At 42.2% G+C, this 20,523-nt stretch overlaps 1 protein-coding gene across 6 annotated transcripts in view; it reads right to left on the bottom strand.

Annotated features, from left to right (window-relative positions):
• The window catches only part of HDAC4 (histone deacetylase 4), a 510,642-nt gene extending 495,953 nt beyond the window's left edge, over positions 1–14,689 (bottom strand). For 5 of the 6 annotated variants that reach the window (XM_038748724.1, XM_038748726.1, XM_038748725.1 and 2 more), the window contains exons 1-2: positions 14,458–14,689; positions 10,658–10,678 (exon numbers count right to left, since the gene is read on the bottom strand). In XM_038748724.1, coding sequence (XP_038604652.1) covers positions 10,658–10,678; positions 14,458–14,479 — 43 coding nt within the window. In that variant the 5' untranslated portion in view covers positions 14,480–14,689. The remainder of the gene's footprint in view (positions 1–10,657; positions 10,679–14,457) is intronic. The other variant, XM_038748727.1, reaches the window with a different exon arrangement.
• Between the last annotated feature and the right edge of the window lie 5,834 nt (positions 14,690–20,523).

Genomic DNA, 20,523 nt, shown 5'->3' with positions numbered 1-20,523 from the left:
CAAAATAATAACCCATATCAATTTTTTGCACACTTTGTGTATACAGAGCACTGTACTAAGCACTTGGAAGAGTACAGTATAAGACAGCTGGTAGACATGTTCCCTGCCCACAAGGAGCTCAGAGTTTAGCAGGTGAAAGAGATGTTAAAATAGATTACAGATATGTATGTTGTGGGGCTGAGGGTGGGATGAACAAGAGGTACAAATTCAAGTGCAGAAGGGAGAGGGAGTGATCAATTAATCGTATTTATTGAGCACTTACTGTGTGCACAAGAAAGTAGAGAGTAGGAGAGGGAGAAGCAGCATTGCCTAGGGGAAAGAGCAGGGGCTTGGGGGTCCGAGGACCTGGTTTCTAATCCCTGCTCCACCACTTGTCTGCTGTGTTGCCTCGGGCATGTCACCTAGCTTTTCTGTGCCTCAATTTTCTCATCTACAAAATGGGGATTCAATACCTGTTCTCTCTCCTATTTACACGGTGACCCCCGTGTGGGACCTAATTATCTGTATCTACCCCGGCGCTTAGTACAGTGCTTGACACATAGTAAGTTCTCAAATACCACAAATATTATTATTATTGTTATTATTATTGGAAATGTGGGCTTAGTCAGGGAAGGCCTCTTGGAGGAGATGTGATTTTAACAAGATTTTGAAGGTGGGGAGAGTGATCGCCTGTCAGATATGAAGGAGGAGGGAGCTCCAAGCTGGGGATAGGATGTGGACGAAGGGTCAGTGGCAAAGTAGATGAGATTGAGGTAAAGTGAGAAGGTTGGAGAAACCTATGGTCTGGATTGTAGTGGGAAATCAGTGAGGTACGAAAGGAGGGGGCAAGGTGAATGACGCATCTCTCCAAATGGAATAGTTTTAGAAATTACAGCTAATAGACTCAGCTCTTCTAAAAGCTACCTCTTGATATCTCCAAATGTACATCTCCCTAATAAGGTAGGTCCTTAAAGCAACCAATTCTGGCAAGCAAACACTCCACAAATGTACAATGGCTTAACAAACATTTCACTAAAGTGAACTGATGCCTCTTCAGGAAAAGGGCCACTCACATAACTTAATCAATTCCATTGGTTGCGGGATTGAGGATAAGCTCCAAAATATCAGATTTTTAAGATCGCCTACCATTAATATTCATAAATGAGAAGAGCAATGAGTAAAGATAGCAGAACAAAAGAGCTTTCCTGGAAAAAGATGAATGCATTGAAAAAGAGAAATAGTTACCTCCAATTAAAACCTACTTAGAGAGGCCTCAATTTTTACCAGAAAAAGTCATTTCCAGCATGCAGAAATATATTCAAAAGAAACAGATGCAACGGAACAGTCTTCTATCTAGTGTTAAGAAACATATTTTTACGTCTCATTGAACCGTACAATGGGAAGGTTCAGTGGCTTCCTCTCCTTGGTTAGATAATATGTCATAAGAAAGTACTTTATTAATCAGCACAACACACAAGTTGCCAACTCATACTGCTACTGCTCCGCAATTATGACCCCCACCCTCCTCTCGCTCCTCCCCCGGCGACTGTTCCACATGCCAGGTCTGCACTGAAAGGTTTTTAATGATCCTCATACGTAATTTTCTAAATCAAATACACGGTTCATTCTTAAATCTCAATATCGTTAATCATCCAACATTCAGCATTTCAGAACTTGAAAATTTGCATCTCTACATTATCTCTGTAAAAGGACAAGAATGCATATGTTCCTCAAACCATACAAGTTGTCAAGGAAAATTGCCGACACAAAACATCAATGCTTCATTGACAGTGAATATTCCTAGCTCTTTATAATGTCTTCATGATTTAAGAGACAAAAAACAACTCAAATGAGTGTTCCTTTTTTAAGTTGTAAAATAAGTCATTTTGTCTATATGATTTGCAGAACAAACCTTTGCTGATTAAGATGCAAAGATAATGACAGCATCAAGAAGCTGGAATAGTAAACTTCAAAAGCCAATAATTTTTAAGTGATGGAGGAAGAGTATTTAAAAGATTTGAAAGGATAGATACTTAAGCCAGATCGGATGTAGCATTAGTAAAATGTGCAATGTTATCTTTGAAACTAGACTTCCCTTCAGAAAGTTAGAATTAGAGTCATTTTTCTTTGGTACAGAAAAATTAGGATTTCAAATTATGAGTTGTTGATTTAATGCAATTCAAAAGATAAACTCCTTGCATTGTTTCCCTGACTCAGAAGCCAACAACTCACTGAAGTCTTGACTTAATGCTGAGCAACAGTAAGAACATTGTATATATATGTATATATGTTTGTACATATTTATTACTCTACTTATTTATTTTACTTGTACATACCTATTCTATTTATTTTATGTTGTTAATATGTTCGGTTTTGTTCTCTGTCTCCCCCTTCTAGATTGTGAGCCCACTGTTGGGCAGAGACTGTCTCTGTATGTTGCCAACCTGTACTTCCCAAGTGCTTAGTACAGTGTTCTGCACACAATAAGTGCTCAATAAATACAATTGATTGATTGATTGAACATTGTGCCAGTACTGTTAGTGGGACCCCAGAAACTTGTGAGGATAATAATAATAATAATAATAATAATTATGGTATTGGTTTAGCACTTGCTATGTGCCAGACATTGTTCTAAGCTCTGGGGTGGACACAGGGAAATCAGGTTGGACACAGTCCCTGTCCCAAGTGGGGCTCACAGTCTCAATCCTTATTTTACAGATAAGTGAGGCCCAGAGAAGTGAAGTGACTCGCCCAAGGTCACACAGCAGACAAGTGACAGAGACAGGATTAGAACCCATGACCTTCTGACTCCTGGGCCCTTGCTCTATCCATTAAGCCAATGCAGAAAGTCGACCCGCCAAATCAGTTGCAAAATAGATGGTCTATCTCCAGGTCTCTTGGATTTCGGCCTCCCATTCGGTGTTTGCGGAAAACTTTTAGTTTTCTTTAGACAAAAAATATCTTTCAGCATTTCAGTTTTCTTTTGCTACATCACGGGTCTCAAAGTCCACTGGCATTTTCCTCCTGCAAGATAAATTCTGTTTTAAAATAAGTTCACCATGGCAACCAAACAGGTTGAAGAAATCTAAAGGGCTTCCTGGGTAAACACGGGGACTAGTGGGGACTACTGGATAAAGTCCCAAGACTAGGGTTTGAGTTCCTGCAGGAACTCAGTGAAGAGAAGTCCCTCACCTCTGCTCTTATACATGGAGAAAATAAAAGTCACACCTACGTGTCAGCCTAAAAATACTGCCAGCAGAACAGCAAGATCCTAAGCCAGGAAAAGGGGAGTGAAAGGAAGAGAATTCGGTTTTGCTTTTTAATAAAGGGTCACCTGGCTCTGCCACTCCCACTCAGCTATTTAGAAAAATTCAGTCTGAGTGTCCAGGACTAGAGTTACTGAGAAATCATATCCTCCTATCCCAGAACTCCCTAACAGTTCCAGGGTCTTCTAGTAAAACTGGGAGGGGATGGGAAGGCTGATTTACACCCAAGATTATTTTATATTTAGAAAGCAAGACTGCAGTCAACTCTCTGAATTTGAGAGATCAAGATGACCTATTTACTGCCAAGACAAAGAGATCAAAATAGAAATTACTAAAATTTCTGATGCTCAGAACAGGCCCTCTCTCTTTTTTTTTTTGCCATTTCCAGCAAGGAAACTTATGTTTAAGCAAACCGTTATCTAAACTTGCCCGAGGACACCTAATCCCCTGGATGACCCAGACCCAGAAACCCAATCTAGGAAGCAGTTCAACTTACTTGTTTGCACTACTAGCTAAGAAAACTTATTTGTGGGTTGTTTGTTTAAACAAACAAACAAAAAAAAACACAGGGGGAAGAAAATTAACCACGGATTTTAATAGACGTGCTTCCCACTAAAAAGATACAAGTGGCAGAAATTCACTTCAAGCCTGAAAAATGAAGACAGGCCTACAGCAGTCCTACAGGGAATTGCACAACCGCCCAACACTTCAACTGGTCACCCTCTTGGAGGAGTTGCCCATCATGTGCTTTCCGAGATCATCGTGACTACAAAAATAAAAGTTTAAAACTTAGCACTGATACACAGCTGAGGTTTATGGGGTTTTTTTATTCTGGCTTTCCTGCAAATAAAAATATTATGGGGGGGGGGGGGGGGGGGAGTACCCTTCTACATCAACTTATGAATGTCCCAAAGAACAAAAGGTATCCCTAGCTCTCCCTGAGTGGTCTGGAAACGGGGCTATTCCCTTGCAGACTCCTTGGCAGAACCTTCCTTCCTAAATAATGCCACCAATAAATTTAACAAGCCATGTACCATATATCCTTTAAAAAGAGGCCACCATTAATTTAGCTCAGCACAGGCTTGGGTTGGCCTGCAGACCCCAGATTGGGCAAGCCAAGCCAGACACACAAAAAGGGAAGACTACACTAAGTTCCAGTCAGGTTCAGACTCCATCTCCAACTCTGGGGACGTTGAGGGTGAGGAGAAGAAAAGGAATTAAATTTACCTAAACCCTGAGAGGACTGTAGAGTCCCTCCAAGTTAAGAAGCTACTCTTAAAACCAATATAGAAAGTGCCTTAACATAACAAGGTGTGCTACAGCGCATTCTGGGGTATGAAGCTTCTAGAAGGCACTGGAAAAAGCCCACTTCTCCTGGCATTTATGGGAAATGCGCCTGCCCAAGAGCTCATTAGAACAGTCAGGGTTAATTATTTTTTTTTTTTGTCTTAAAGCTAGTTCCAGAATAACCACCTCGAATTTGCTAGGGCGAGCTTTAGGACTGTCAAGGTGGCAAGGTTTAGGTATTTTGAAATTCCTAGGGATTTTGTTGCCTGAGCAGGCTGGCGACAGACAAGCAAGAACTGACTTCATAGGAATAAAATGCTCATCAATCTGATTTTGCTGCTGACAACATGGTCCAGGAAGAGAGCCTGGAAAAGGCAATATGCAGTTGCACTGCACTCCCCTGCTACACCTAGCCGTCTATTCCGTACCTCACAGATACAAGTCAATGGAACCCACCCTCCCGGCCAGGGCAGCCTTCCCAGAGCCTCAATTTCAAGAAAAGTCATACAGATCCCAAAGCTTTGGGACAAGAGCTGAGCACTGTATTCAGAGAGCAAAGAGCTTGTATCTGGCCCAAGTCCAAACTCTCTTCCAGTTGTGGGGAAGAGAAGGTGCAGAGGAAGGAGAAGAGGGTAGGAAGAGAGGAAAGAAGGGTAGAGGAGGAACTTGAGGTTCACCTGCTGGGCTGCTATAGATTACTGTCCATTGCAACCGAAAACTCTTCAGGTTCAGGTGACCCTAGCCTACGGTTTAGCCAAAACAGGAAGGGCTGGGGAGGAAGAAGGAATGATAGAGGGGCTTATGGTCACCCAGACCTGGGTTTAGGCCCATTCACGACTAATTTTCAAGCTTCTTTGATTCCTCTTCAAAGAGTGAAAACCACGCCCATATAAATCCATTCTAACACGTTTCTGCACATCCCCATAGTGGAATGCTTTCGGGGTGTTCTGGGGAGAAGATGAGTGAGAGAGAGAGAGAGAGAGAGAGAGACAGAGAGAGAGAGAGACAGAGAGAGGATTTTATCATGCCGTTCATTCCTACTACTATCAAAGGAAGCTTTCTTTCCTTGCAGAACTCGCCCTGAGTCTTCCCCTAGGCTGCACACATCATTAGGAACAGTCATTTGGAGCAATAAAACCAAAACAGTTAGGCGGCCTTTACGTCAGAGACCCAGGGCCTGGCTTTGGCAAAGTTCAGGAAAGAACAGCAATAAAATCATAATGCATACCTCGCCCAACACCAGGGAGAAGTGTTTAAAGAAAAACAGGCAAAATGAAAGGGGGCCAAACGGGGAAGGAGAAGACTGTGTAATCAAATATCATCACGGGGGATGACTAGATTACAAAGTACAGTTAAAAGGAACAGGGCAAAACTGAAGTCAAGCCCTAACTTCAAATGGGAGGAAGGAAGGGAGGGAGGGGAGAGAGAAAAAGTAAGAGAGAGAGAGAGAGAGAGAGAGAGAGAGAGAGAGAGAGAGAGAGAGAAAGAAAGAAAGAAAGAAAGAAAGAAAGAAAGAAAGAAAGAAAGAAAGAAAGAAAGAAAGAAAGAAAGAAAGAAAAGATGAAAGGAAGAAGATGAAAGGAAAAGGGGAAGGGGAAGGGGAAGAGGAAAGGGAAGGAAAGGAAAAGGAAAAGGACTAGCTGAGACTCATGACATTTTAGCCATGGTGCAGGAGGGGAAGGGGGTTCGAAGAGTTGGGCAGGAGGTAAGGCAAGTAGGAAAGAAGATGGGGGCGAGGAGAGCTCCAGCCTGGAAAGAAAGCATGAGGTGATCTGGGCATGTGTGAATGGACAAGGGAGATGAGCAGGGAGTGACATGAGTGAGAGGTGAAAGGATGGAAGAACTTAAGGCTTGAGTAGATGAAGTGACTATGAACTAGAGAAGGTACTTCCTTTTGGAATAATAATAATAATAAAGGCATTTATTAAGCACTTACTATGTGTAAAGCACTGTTCTAAGCACTGGGGGGGGATACAAGGTGATCAGGTTGTCCCACGTGGGGCTCATGGTCTTAATCCCCATTTTATAGATGAGGTAACTGAGGCAAAGAGAAGTTAAGTGACTTGCCCAATCAATTCAGAAGCCCAGAAATGTGACCTGAGACAGAGATTTTGCCATTCAGCTCTAAACCAAGAACTGGCATTTGCCTCAAATGAATTTTTCAGAAGAAAGCTCCATCTTAGCAGTGGTGTTTGGGGCTGAACAACCTAGAAGAGGGGCAGGCACCAAACAATCAACAGTATTTCTTGACTACCTACTGTGTGCAGAGTACTGTGCAGAAATCGAGAAGCAGCATGGCACGGTGGATAGAGCATGGGCCTAAGAGTCAGAAGGTCATGGGTTCTATTACGGCTCCACCACTTGTCTGTTGTGTGACCTTCGGCAAGTCACTTCTCTGTGCCTCAGTTACCTCATCTGTAAAATGAGGGTTGAGACTGTGAGCCCCACGTGGGACAGGGGCTGTGTCCAGCCCAATTGGCTTGTACCCACTCCAGCACTTAGTACGGTGCCTGGCACATAGTAAGCACTAACAAATATACCACAATTGTTATTATAATTATTATCCCTCCAGACTGTAAGCTCATCCCTCTAAGCTGTAAGCTCATAGTGGGCAGGGGATGCCACTGTTTATTGCGGTATTGTACTTTCCCCAAGGCCAGCTCTGCACACGCTAAGTGCGGAATAAATATAATTGAATGCATGAATTATTACTTTTACTAAGCATTTGGGAAAACGCCACTCCCTCTGTCTCTGAAAATACCCTGCTGCCAAACCAGGTGCCCATTTCTTTCCCCACCTGAGACACCTCCATGGGCAGCAGGAGCACAGGGCTTGGCTGCCAGGCCCCCATGGGATCCCAGCCTCTCAGAGAGGTAATATGAGGGGAGCCTTCACCAACGGGGAGGCACTCTGGGCCTCCCCCCGGGATGGAGAACTAGAAAGCGATAACAATAATTGTGCTATTTGCCAAGCGTTTACTCCAGGCCAAGTATATATATATATATATATATATATATATATATATATATATATATATATATATATATATATAATGGCATTTGTTAAGCGCTTACTATGTGCAAAGCGCTGTTGTAAGTGCTGGAGAGGTTACAAGGTGATCAGGTTGTCCCACGGGGGGCTCACAGTCTTAATCCCCATTTTTACAGTTGAGGGAACTGAGGCTCAGAGAAGTTAAGCGACTTGCCCAAGGTCACACAGCAGACTTGTGGTGGAGCCGGCATTCAAACCCACGACCTCTGACTCCAAAGCCCGGGCTCTTTCCACTGAGCCACGCTGCTTCTCACTACATAAAAGGCACAGTACTAAGTGCTGGTGGAGTGTTTGGCACGTAGTAAGTGCTTGACAAAAAAAGAAAATACATTCAACAATTCCTAGTCTGAAAATAAAAGTAGCTGTGATCCTAGCTGTGCCGTGTGAGGCCATGGGGGAGATACAATACGATCAGATCAGACTCAGTCCCTGTCCCACGTGGGGCTCAGAGTCTCAATCCCCATTTTACAGACGAGGAGACTGAGGCCCAGAGAAGCGAAGTGACTTGCCCAAGGTCACACAGCTGGTAAGTGGCAGAGTCGTGACTGGAACTCAAAACTCGACTCCGATTCCCATGCTCTGTCCGCTGAAAGATGCTGCTTCTCGAGGGGAATAGAAAATGGTGCACGGGTGATGCCCAGCTTCTCCCAAGTTTGACACCGAAAGAGAATGGATGCTGGGGGTGGAGAGGGGCTCTCTCGGTCAGGGGTTCACAGATATGCCTGTATATATACCTGTATATATGTATATATGGTTGTACATATTTATTACGCTATTTATTTATTTATTTATTTATTTATCTTACTTGTACATTTCTATCCTATTTATTTTATTTTGTTGGTATGTTTGGTTCTGTTCTCTGTCTCCCCCTTTTAGACTGTGAGCCCACTGTTGGGTAGGGACTGTCTCTATGTGTTGCCAATTTGTACTTCCCAAGCGCTTAGTACAGTGTTCTGCACATAGTAAGCGCTCAATAAATACGATTGATTGATTGATTGATTGATATGCAGAGCTCCTTCAGTGATGCTTTCATTTCAGTTTGAAGTCTATTGTGCCACACAAGCCCCGGGGAACCCATGATGCTACTCAAGTCCCCTCCAGCCCACTCCAGCCCCAGAAGCTGCAAGGCCGGCAAAGTCCCCCAACGGTGCTTAGTTCATTTACTTCTAATTCCCAGCAACAACAGTTCGCAGAATCCCAAGATCCAAACTGCCAGGGGCCGATCATTAGGGTCCTACTGTAGAACCACCCAGACAATAAACACAGGCATAAACCAATGAATAAAATGAGCAATTTTTCCAATGGTGAAGCAGATTTTATTAAGAAGAGCCATTCTGGCTCCAGAAAAAAAAAGGGGGGGGGCACTTACTTGTATAGTAAAATCCTCAAGGCCAAATTACCAATAACGAGGGCACTTCATTTCCAGCTTAATCCAATTTTACCCAAAATTCCCAGACTCAACACAACGTCTCCTTTTTTTTATTTGCACCAAAATTCTGGGCCTATCCTTTTTAGAAGTTTGTTGAGAAAATTGGACACATTTAATGAGCTCTGCAACAGACTAGCAGGTATCTGAAGATATATAACTTCAGATACGAGGCACAGCTTGAGTTTCTGACTGAAAAGAGGATCCCAGCTCCACCAATTGTCAGCTGTGTGACTTTGGGCAAGTCACTTAACTTCTCTGTGCCTCAGTTACCTCATCTGTAAAATGGGGATTAAGACTGTGAGCCCCACGTGGGACAACCTCCCCAGCGGTTAGAACAGTGCTTTGCACATAGTAAGCACTTAATAAATGCCATCATTATTATTATTATTATCCAAAGACTCTACCCTGGGGAAGAAGGAGGACCCAAATATCTTCTCTATTACCAGTTCATTTGCACTTAGTACCCACAAACTGACCTCCTACATTAAAATGAAATCTTGTATCTAATCAGAAATTATGCTTTTTATTGCACTGGCATACTTACTTTTGTAGTAATTTTTCCTCCAGACTATAAGCTTTTTGTGGGCAGGGAACATGGCTACTAACTCTTTTATATTGTACTCTCTCATGCTTAGCACAGTGCTCTGCATACAGTAAGCACTCAATGAATACTATTGATAATGAACTCTAATAAATTACCAGGAATTTATGTTTACCCAGATGATGCAGTTAGAAATCCCCAATGGAGATTCTAATATCTTCTGTTCATGACTAAACCAAATGCCGTCTTTCCCATGGCTTGCTTCTTGGTCAATTTCTAACCAGGACCAAAAAAATTGTGTCAAAGCACAATCTTATCATTCAAGTTAGTCCTATGGGTAAAGTGTTCAGGGCTAATTTACCTTTATGTTCTTTCTGAAACATAAGATACTACTGCGTTAACAGAAATGAAGGGGAAACTGAGACAAAAGTGTGGGTGTTTTTTGGGGGGGGGTTTGGGCTTGAAGACAGAACTGAAGATAAACAGTGCATCCCAAGACTTTCAGGAAGTCAGGAGATCATCTGGCCAGTGAAATTAAAGGCTTCCCTTATCAGATGAATTTATCTGGCAGATTAAAGGAAGACTTTTCTACCTGAAATACTGAAATATTTCTGGGAGTTTACAAAGAACCCAGCTAAGGATTCTTGGTCTTTCAATCCAGCATCTTTAGAAGTATCCTTGGGCTTCTCTCACCATAGTCATTTGATGCTTTGCAGTTGCATTTACATTTCTAATGTGGGGGAGAGGTGGGGGCTTCCTGCATTTGCAGATTGCATTTGGAGGAAATTCTGTGGTGCTCTAAAAGCTGTTCTGATCTTCATGATTACTACGAGGTCAGGGCTCTGTGAACCAAGCAGAATACACCTGGAAAGGTCTATCAAATTACATACAGCTTCTCAAAGAAGAGATTGGCAGTTTCCAGACCACATGAAGAGACAAATCTGCCCAGCATTCAGTTTCATTTAACATATCTGAAAATGTGATGGCCTCATCACAGGATCAGAAACAATCTGCATTTTATTTCAAACATATGCCAGACATGCATACTGAATCAACACACATGCCTAAATGTTAAATGGCAGTTTTGGTCTGCCCATCCCCTACCTGAAAAAATCCCATCATCATCTGAGGGTAGGAGGAACAGAGAGGAAGGGAAAGAAAATAGGAAAATCGGTTCACTTTAAGAAAATATTTCAGCGAATTTTGGAAGCTGAGGAAAAAAAAGCCCTATTAGACCAAGCACCCAATCAATTTCACAGCCCTCGATACTGACGGCTACTATGAACCCCCCTCCACTTCCACCCCCAACTAAGATCACCATTAGAAGTAGCTCGATTGGCTCCTAGGGGATTACATTCTTTTAGAAATATTCAAATTTTTCAATCATCTCCTTAGAATTTGGAGGGGGAGATTATATAAAATATCCGCAGCCAGCATTATCAAAAATTAAAATTAGTTACAAAACAGCAGTGCTGTCCAACATTGGGATGGTAGGCACATTTCTATACACCCACCCTTCTGAAAGGAGAAGCATAAATTGTGGAGTTCTACACAGAATGGTTCCAGATCCACTTCTAACACTGGGAATATGCAGTAAAATCTCCAGTTTTTTGCACACTGCACCAAACTCTATCTGCTGTTGAGATGATGGTTAATAAATGGCGGGAAGACATCAAAAAGCTGAGCAAATGGGCAAAAAAGTGACAGGTGAGAGTCAACATGAGCATGGGTTAAATAATGGCACCTATGGGAGACATAAACCTACAAAATATAATAATTCTGGTATTTTTTAAGCGCTTACTAAGTGCCAAGCGCTGTACTAAGCACTGGGGTAGATACAAGATCACCGGATCCCACATTGGGCTCACAGTCTAAGTAGAAGGGAGAACAGGTACTGAATCCCCATTTTGCAGATGAAGGAGATGAGGCACAGAAAAGTGAAGTGACTTGCCCAAGGTCACAGAGCAGACAAGCGGTGGAGTTTGGATTAGAACCCAGGTCCCAAGTCCAAGATGATGGACTCTGAGTGATCAGTCATGACTCAACCATAAAGGCCAACAGAACTGCAGGCATCAAGAGGAAGGACTTGGAAAACAAAGTCAAAAAATCAAGTTTTGCCTCTATAAGAAATGAGGATTCAGCTGCAACTGATGTAGCTCTGTTCACCACAAGTTCTAAAAGAGAAGCAGGTACAAAGGGTCCCAATTCCAAAGGAACCACCATTTCCATGGGAGTGGGCACTGAAAGGGAAAAGATATTCACTTCACCCCTACAGTTTTGAGGAGGGATGTGAGGGAAAAGGAGAGAGGAAATGGGTAACGGGAGCTATGAGAGCGGGATGAGGTCCAAAAATGGAACCGAGATGGCCAAAATTTTCCTTACACCTTGCAGTTCCCAGACATAGGTAGATCCCTTGGCTGGTATTCCAGACACTTACCTGCCTAGAAAGCCTAAAGGACTCTGGGAAATGAGCAAGGAACCCCAGGAACAAACTCAGAATTCCCACTGCCCCCGATGTGGATCCTCTTGGCACCTGTATATATGTTTGTACATATTTATTATTCTATTTATTTATTTATTTATCTTGCACATATCTATTCTATTTATTTTGTTAGTATGTTTGGTTTTGTTGTCTGTCTCCCCCTTCTAGACTGTGAGCCCGCTGTTGGGTAGGGACTGTCTCCATGTGTTGCCGACTTGTACTTCTCAGGCGCTTAGTACACTGCTCTGCACACAGTAAGCGCTCAATAAATACAATTGATTGATTGGCACTGACTGATTCTTCCAGGTGCTGGGTAATCCCTTTGAGCTCCAAAGCCAGCCAAGGGTTTTTTGAGGTTTTTCTGTTCTCCCATTAGAGGCCAAAGGTGAAAAAGTCCTTTGAGTCACACACTCTGAGCATCTGCCACACCTCACAAAGCTCCACCCTCCAACTCCCTCCCAGGTTCAATTCAGCAGTCAAAAAGCCGGCATCCTTTCAGAGAAGAGCATCTGAAATGATCATGGGGAGAGACCGGCTTCTGTCTGCATGGAGACTGAAAAAATGGGCACTCCAATCAGAAATGACAGAGCTGACAGAGAGCATCAGTGAGGTTTTCAAAACCCTGACGCAGAAGAGAGGACAAAAATAAGTGTCATTCACCAAATCCCAAAACAAGAGGACTAGGAGATACTAATCAAAGCCTGAAAGCGATGGCCCGAGAGAATATGGAATTCATCACCACAAAAAGTTATGCGGACAGAAAATAAGTATATCAGGCTCAGGAAATGTCTGGATAAATTCGGCGTTCATAATGGTAGATATGTTATATGTTCCTCAAGTGCATACTTTAATGGTGAGTTCCCCATGCACCTAGTGCACTGCTCTGGACAGGGTGATTAAGAAATAGTATTTACGATGCTGGGAAAATGAGCGGCACCAGAAGAAGGGTTTAGATTTAATTCACTGACACAAGGTCCAAGACAGAATTCATCCACTGGTGTGGCTACCCATTTTTTGGAGAACCACGATGAATGCCAAGAGAACAACCGTTTAACTATTCAGACCTGGTTCTACTGTTGAAGGAAAAAGTACCGGGCTGGAAGAACCACTGCTCTGACCCAATAAAAGTTTTGCTTACGGAGTATGCCAATCTGCTAACGAGCCAGATCCCCTTCTGGGAGCTGGTTTAAAACAATTCTTAGATGTACTGATATGGTCAAAGAGCAAAAGAAAATCAACGTCATCTGCATAGTTAAGTAACCCCTCATGATACAATGAAGATAAACGTGAATTAGAAAATCATTTTCACTTTTGCATTTAAAGTGAAACGGCTATCGGTAGAGTTAGTGCAACATTAATTTTTATACTATTTATGGGCTGTGCTTAGAAGAACAGAAGCAGTCACTGAGTTACTCACTAGAATATGGTGAAATGATACGAAGTGAATGTGTGGGGAACGTGCAATTCTACAAGTGGCTTTGGATTGTTTGAAAGTTAATTTTAACTTGTCCATTTCACAGTAATAGGGTGAGTGTGCCTGAAACATTTGAAAGCTATCATTAGCAAAAAATCAATGGGTAGAAACTCCATGCATCAACCCACTAGAATAATTAATTTCTTACTTATATCTGCATAAATTTTTAGACAACCCAAGATTCACTACACAACATTGAAAATCTTGACTGAGGGGAAATCTCACTCCTATGAGAACTGTAAATTTCAAAGTATTTCTCAAAACAATTGTTTTTTCAAAATTCACTATTCATTACATCTCATCCAAGCAGACTGAAGCAGACACTATTCCATCATGACAAAAATGTTGATCAAATGAAGTTTCTAATAACCAACTGGAAAAAATTAGAGGTAGTTCATCCCAATTATTTTTAAAATAACAGAAACAAGTGGATCTGTACTCTTGGAAATGTGTGAAGGAGAAAGACAGAAGACACTCTGCAAATTAGAGAACAACATGTACCTTTTAAATCTCCTTGGAAAAGCAACAGAATGTTTCATTGCAATTCTATCATTGGGTAACCTGATTGGAAAGGCTACTTTCCATAATTACAAACTGGTCTTTAGATTTAATCTATACCAGACATGATTTAAAAAAACTGTTTTCCAGCATGGTTAGCCCAGTCAGCGACTCACAACCTGAATTAATGTACATCCCCAAGCCTACAAAAAAAAAAGTCACGATCAATCAATGGCTTTTTTCCCCACCTTTTACTATGATTACAAATCCATTTTTTCCACTAGCATTCATTCACTTAAACACAATATGTACAGATGTGATGCTTGGTTTCTTTAAACGTGAAAAAGCCTCAAGCAGGCAGCAAGCAAGCCACCCTCATGTTCACTTTTCACTTGCAAAGCCTTCTAGTCAGACTTTTGCCAGAAGAATGAAGAAATGCTTTGTGCTTACCTGGATGGCTTTGGGAGCTCATTGCTAGAACTGTCTACTCCTTTGATTCAAAACGGATCAAAATTTCCACACAAACCACAGCTCCAAAAAGCTCCAATGCCCCACCAATACATAAAAGTACAGAAAAGTGGGGAGGGGGCTTAGGTCAAAACCGCCTGGTAGACTCCAAGTCACATGGACATTGTCTTGTAAACAAAGTAATCCGAAAAGGATAGCAGTGTATCTTCAGCTGGGCTTCAGAAATACAAACCTGTGATAAGAAAAAAAAAAATTAGTTGGAGATAATTGTATCAGACTATCGAAATGTTGCAATAATCAATGTTTTACATTAAAGAGAAATTTAAAAGTTCTGTAATATTCCTAAGCACAATGGAAAAATACACACATATTTGGGGACAGGAGTTCAGAAAAATATATTAGAGATTTTCCATACAACACTTACTGTTTAAAAGGACACATACTCTAGATGCCAATTTTTCATTTTGAGTTTGGGTAGATTTTGAAGGGGGGGGATGGGAGGTGATGAGACTGGGGGCAGGGGGGAGAGGAGCCAGGTTCAAAGACCTAATATGTCAGAAAACCAACATTTGAGTCATTCCAACCATGACTGAAAACTTTCAGGGCTTGTCAGTGACCTGAGATAAGCAAGGTTGCGAGTTCAACTTTCAAGAAGCTTGGGGAGGTAATCACCAGGGGGCCAGAGATTACTCAAAACCCAAAACAAAGCAAAACAACAACTAAAAAACCCAGCCCCTGAGTTGCACATGACATCGCGCGTTTTCCACGGTACGCTGTGTGAAGTAATTAAGCCAATGTGGCCACCATTTTGCAGAATTCAATTCTATTCAGCCAGAATCTGAAATTATTTATTCCCAGCTTCAACACTCAAGTATTTATTTTTATCCAATTGCATATTCAATTTTTTATCTTAACTACTTCACATGTAAATATTTCAGGTCTGTCTCTCCCATTAGAGTGCAAGCAACAATCACTTCTTAGATTTGTACTTCCCAAGGAGTTAGTATAGTGCTTTGCACCAAATGGATACTCAATAAAGAGTGGAAATAATCACTACGGGGCCAGAGATGACACTCAAAAACAAAAACCAAACCAAAACAAAAACCAGCCCCTGAGATGCGCCTGACATCACACGTTTTCCACGGTACACTGTGTGAAGTAATTAATGCACTGCATACAATAAGCACTCAATAAATGACTGAATGAATGAATACTACTATAGGCATACTCTAGGAGCCTTCTGTAATACATTCTTCAAAAATGGGCATGTTTTGTGGACCATCTTATTATAAGAAATTTTCCCTACTAGAATTAAATGTAATTTGTTAGTTTTCTGCTCCGGACATGACAACCGACTCCTACAGGTAATTAGAGACACACACTGGAGAGGCCTCTCCACCACCCTTCTCTCCCGGTCCCTTCCCCCATTTATTCCTAGATTTTTGCTGAGCCGGTCAATCCCAAATTCATCCCCTTCCACCCCGTCTCCCCAGCTCCTATTGGGATCCCCCTCCAGGTGGTCAGACACCTGGGTCCCAGCCCTGAAATCCATTTGGCCCAGTTGCCTCACTGCTGTCTGTCCAGCTCCAATCCCGATCCCTTGGTGGATGGGTTCCACTGACTTTGCAGTGGCCACCCCTGGGTACCTACTCCAGTCCCACTAAATCCCGGGGTCCCTAAGAACTCCAATCCTCTAGCACAGCTGCCGATAATCCCATGCTCCAACCTCCTCTCTCCTCCCTTCCCTCCCTGGACCGCAGGGATTAGCCACAACCCTGTCTCCATGCAAGCTCCCGTGGCAGACCAACAGGAGCATGAAGCAAAGGAAGTTTATCAACATGGCTTCATAGAGGCACCAGGCCTCATTTGGTTTTTCTTATTTATTTTCTTTTAAATGAAGGGAAATAAGAAAGGGGCCGACATAAGGAGGACTGCTCACAACAGGGCAGAACAGGAATGGGTGGAAAGGAAACTGATTTTCTGGCAGCTACTGAACGTAAGGTGGAATAGGGCTTCTGGATCCGGGGCGATATCAGGATGAATCAATCAATGGAATTTTCTGACCAATTACCATGTGCAGAACATTGTACTAAGTGTTTGGGAGAGTACAATGGAGAAAGCCACAGATCACCAGACTTTATATATTGTGGCCATTTGAAACCAGGGTACATCTATACTACCAATCAGCTTGAACCTAGAACGTTTCCCCAAAAGGACCAATCCCCACCCCCTCAACCTCCAGAGACAGGTGTTTCCCTCTAGGTCCACGTGAACACGTATGCTTAATCAAAGTTTTAGAACTCAGTGGCAGGAGCCTGTGTGTAGAAAGAAAGTATATCAGTTATAAAACCACCCAGTACCAAGATGGTGCCAAGACACTGGCCAACTGAAAATGGAATAAACAGCCCCCCGAGCAATCTCCCCAATGGACCCCACATCTACGATCCAGATGACAATACGGGCAAGAGTCTTGGACAGCAGCCTTCTTTCACACCACTCAGACTTTTAATCTGACAATCATTTCCTTCTGGTATAAATTATGAATCCTTGGCGAGCCCAGAAGGGAGACAGATTTTGGCAGGGTCTTTTCGGGGAGGGGAGGTGCCTTTCAAGCCCTGGGATTTCTCCAGTTGTATTTATCTAGATAGGGAGAAAGAGAAAGAGAGTGAGAGAGACAGAAAGAGAAAGAGAGAGAAGAATAAAGAAAGAGAAAAAGAGAAAGAGGGAGAGAGAGGAGAGAGAGAGCGCAAGCACATGAGAGAGAGCAAGAATAAGGAGCGAGTGAGCACATTCCTCCCTGACATCTTCACTGCCTCTGAAATCCCTCTTGCATATTCTAGTCTCAAAATACGATACATTAGTATCTCCCTGAAGGTATATGTAAAAGCCCTTTTGGGGGGAAAAAAACGATTTGAAAGTTAATAAACCACACATGCTCGTTGTGAGCAAGAAATATGTCTTACAACCCTGCTGTATTGTACTCTCCCATGCACTTAGTACAGTGTTCTCCACACAGTAAGCGCTCAATAAATACCACTGATTGATTATGGTCATCCAAAAAAGTTTAGACCAATTTTCTAATCCCCAAAACAAGAACCATTCACCCGCAAGCCAAAGTTAGATAAATCCCCCTAAACCTCCAGGTGCTTGAAAGCCTATCTCCAGTCATTTACAGCAATAAAACCTAGTCTATGCAGCCACAGACTAGATCTTATTAAACTTGTCTGGCTTGTTTCAATCTTTTTTTGTTTGTTTGTTTGGTCATTAGCCATGTTTTGATGGGGTTGCAAGGAGGCAGCAGTTTTCCAAGAAGATACAGAGGCTTACTTTGAATAAGTTTATTTAAGGAAAATCTAAAAATTTTTCAATTTCTAATGGATTTTCAACAATACTTTACACACTAATAAAATGGGTTGTGGCTCCAAAAAGGAAAATCGCATATTACTAAATGGAGTCAAAGCTTTTACATAAATTAGTTTCATGAATTCAACTAGTGAGAAATACATACAGTCAAGAGTGAAATGTCATTCATGTCTGCTGTGTGAGCTTGGGCAAGTCACTTAACTTCTCTGTGCCTCTGTTCCCTCATTTGTAAAATGGTGATTAAGACTGTGAGCCCCATGTGGGGCAGGGACAGTGTCCAACCTGATTATCTTGTATCTACCCCAATACTTAGAACAGTGCTTGGCACATAGTAGGTGCTTAACAAATACCATAATTATTAGTGTTATTACTCATAAAAATCACACGAAATGACTTCCGACTAAGAGGCTCAACCTGTCTTCATTACCCTCACCACTATCTATGACACATGGTAGTCACATTCTTCAGACTATTTGAGAACTAATTTCTTTCACCTTCTCATATATTTAGGAGCTAACTTTTTGAGTGCGGTGCACCCAGTAAGCGCTCAATAAATACGATATAATGAATAATGAATTTGCTTCTCTGGAAATAAAAACCCTGTTTCCCCCATCAACTCCCTTTAAGATACCACCAGACCTGCTTCCCCACTGCAGCTGGTCCTTGAAATGTCAATGCCATCCTTCCCCACCTCATTGTAGAAAGCAAATCATCATCATCATCAATCGTATTTATTGAGCGCTTACTGTGTGCAGAGCACTGTACTAAGCGCTTGGGAAGTACAAGTTTGCAACATACAGAGACAGTCCCTACCCAACAGTGGGCTCACAGTCTAAAAGGGGGAGACAGAGAACAAAACCAAACATACTAACAAAATAAAATAAATCGAATAGATATGTACAAGTAAAATAAATAAATAAATAAATCCGTGACATTTTATTGAGCACTATCCACTGAACTAACCGCCTGACAGAGTGCAAGAACAGTAGGTACCAAGAAGCAGCACGGCATAGTGGATAAAGCACGGGCCCGGGAGTGAGAATGTCATGGGTTCTAATCCCAGCTCTGCTACTTGTCTGCTGTGTGACCTTGGACAAGACACTTCACTCCTCCATGCCTCAGTTTCCTCATCTGTAAAATGGGGATCAAGACTGTCCACATGGGACAGGCGCTGTGTCCAACCTCAGCTGGCTATAATCCATCCTAGAGCTTAGTACAGCGTCTGGCACATAGTAAGTGCTTAACAAATACCATTGTATCATAATTATTATTATTATTATTATTAAGGTGCAGGTTTCCTGCCCTCAGGGAGTTTACATTCTAACAGAGAGACAGACAAAAATTGTAAGCTCCTTAGAGGCAGGGATGATGTGTCTACCAATTCCACTGTAGTACACTACTCTCCCAAGTGCTTAGTGTAGTGCTCTGCAAACAGTAAGCCCTCAATAGATACTACGGTTGTATGAATGATTTACAAATCATGAAAGTCAGTAGAGGAATAAATATTGAGCAGAAAGCAGAAGAGGCTTACTAGCATGAAAGAGCTGAACAAATCCTTGAACGCATCAACACAAACTATAATTAACCAGAAATATACACCCAGTTTGGGGATAGGATTCAAGTACTTAAGTGCTATGGTGGAGTCTGGAGTGTTGGGAAGTCTTCCTGGAGGAAGAGGGAGTTTAACAGGACTTTTAGACTGTGAGCCCACTGTTGGGTAGGGACTGTCTCTATATGTTGCCAATTTGTACTTCCCAAGCGCTTAGTACAGTGCTCTGCACATAGTAAGCGCTCAATAAATACGATTGATGATGATGACTTTAAAGATGGGGAGACCAGCTATCTGCGGGGTTTGAGGAATGGGAGGAAGGAAGGAGGAAGTTCCCAAACTTTCCAATCGATCATATTTATTGAGCACTTACTGTGAGCAGGGCACTGTACTAAACGCTTGGGACAGTACAACGCAGCAATAAAACAGACACATTCCCTGCCCACAAAGAGCTTAAAGGTAGAGGGATGAACTTAGTCTAGCATTCAAACTAGACAAAGTTACAGATCCCAACGGGCCTTCATTCCACTTTACCATTAAACTCCTACATACAAATCTTTTCAAAAAGGTGGGCGGATGGCGGGGGGGGCGGAGGTCTTGCTTCTCTGAAATCATCAAACCTTATGGTTTTCCCCGACTATATTGGATGGCTAGGAATCAAGTGGGGACAGGTGACCTTTTTTTTTTTCCAATGGTATTTGTTTAGTGCTTACTACATGCCAGGCACTGTACTAAGCACTAGGGTAGATACAAAACAATCAGGTTGGACACAGTCCATGTCCCCCATGGGACTCACCTCTTTACTCCATTTTACAGATCATCATCATCATCAATCGTATTTATTGAGCGCTTACTATGTGCAGAGCACTGTACTAAGCGCTTGGGAAGTACAAATTGGCAACATATAGAGACAGTCCCTACCCAACAGTGGGCTCACAGTCTAAAAGGGGGAGACAGAGAACAAAACCAAACATATTAACAAAATAAAATAAATAGAATAGATATGTACAAATAAAATAAATAGAGTAATAAATATGTACAAACATATATACATATATACAGGTGCTGTGGGGAAGGCAAGGAGGTAAGATGGGGGGATGGAGAGAGGGATGAGGGGGATGGGAAGGAAGATGAGG

This window comes from Tachyglossus aculeatus, chromosome 7 (genome assembly GCF_015852505.1).
Source record: "Tachyglossus aculeatus isolate mTacAcu1 chromosome 7, mTacAcu1.pri, whole genome shotgun sequence".
NCBI lineage: Eukaryota > Metazoa > Chordata > Mammalia > Monotremata > Tachyglossidae > Tachyglossus > Tachyglossus aculeatus.
The sequence above is the reverse complement of the archived record's forward strand: the minus strand, read 5'-3'. Positions and strand labels throughout refer to the sequence as shown.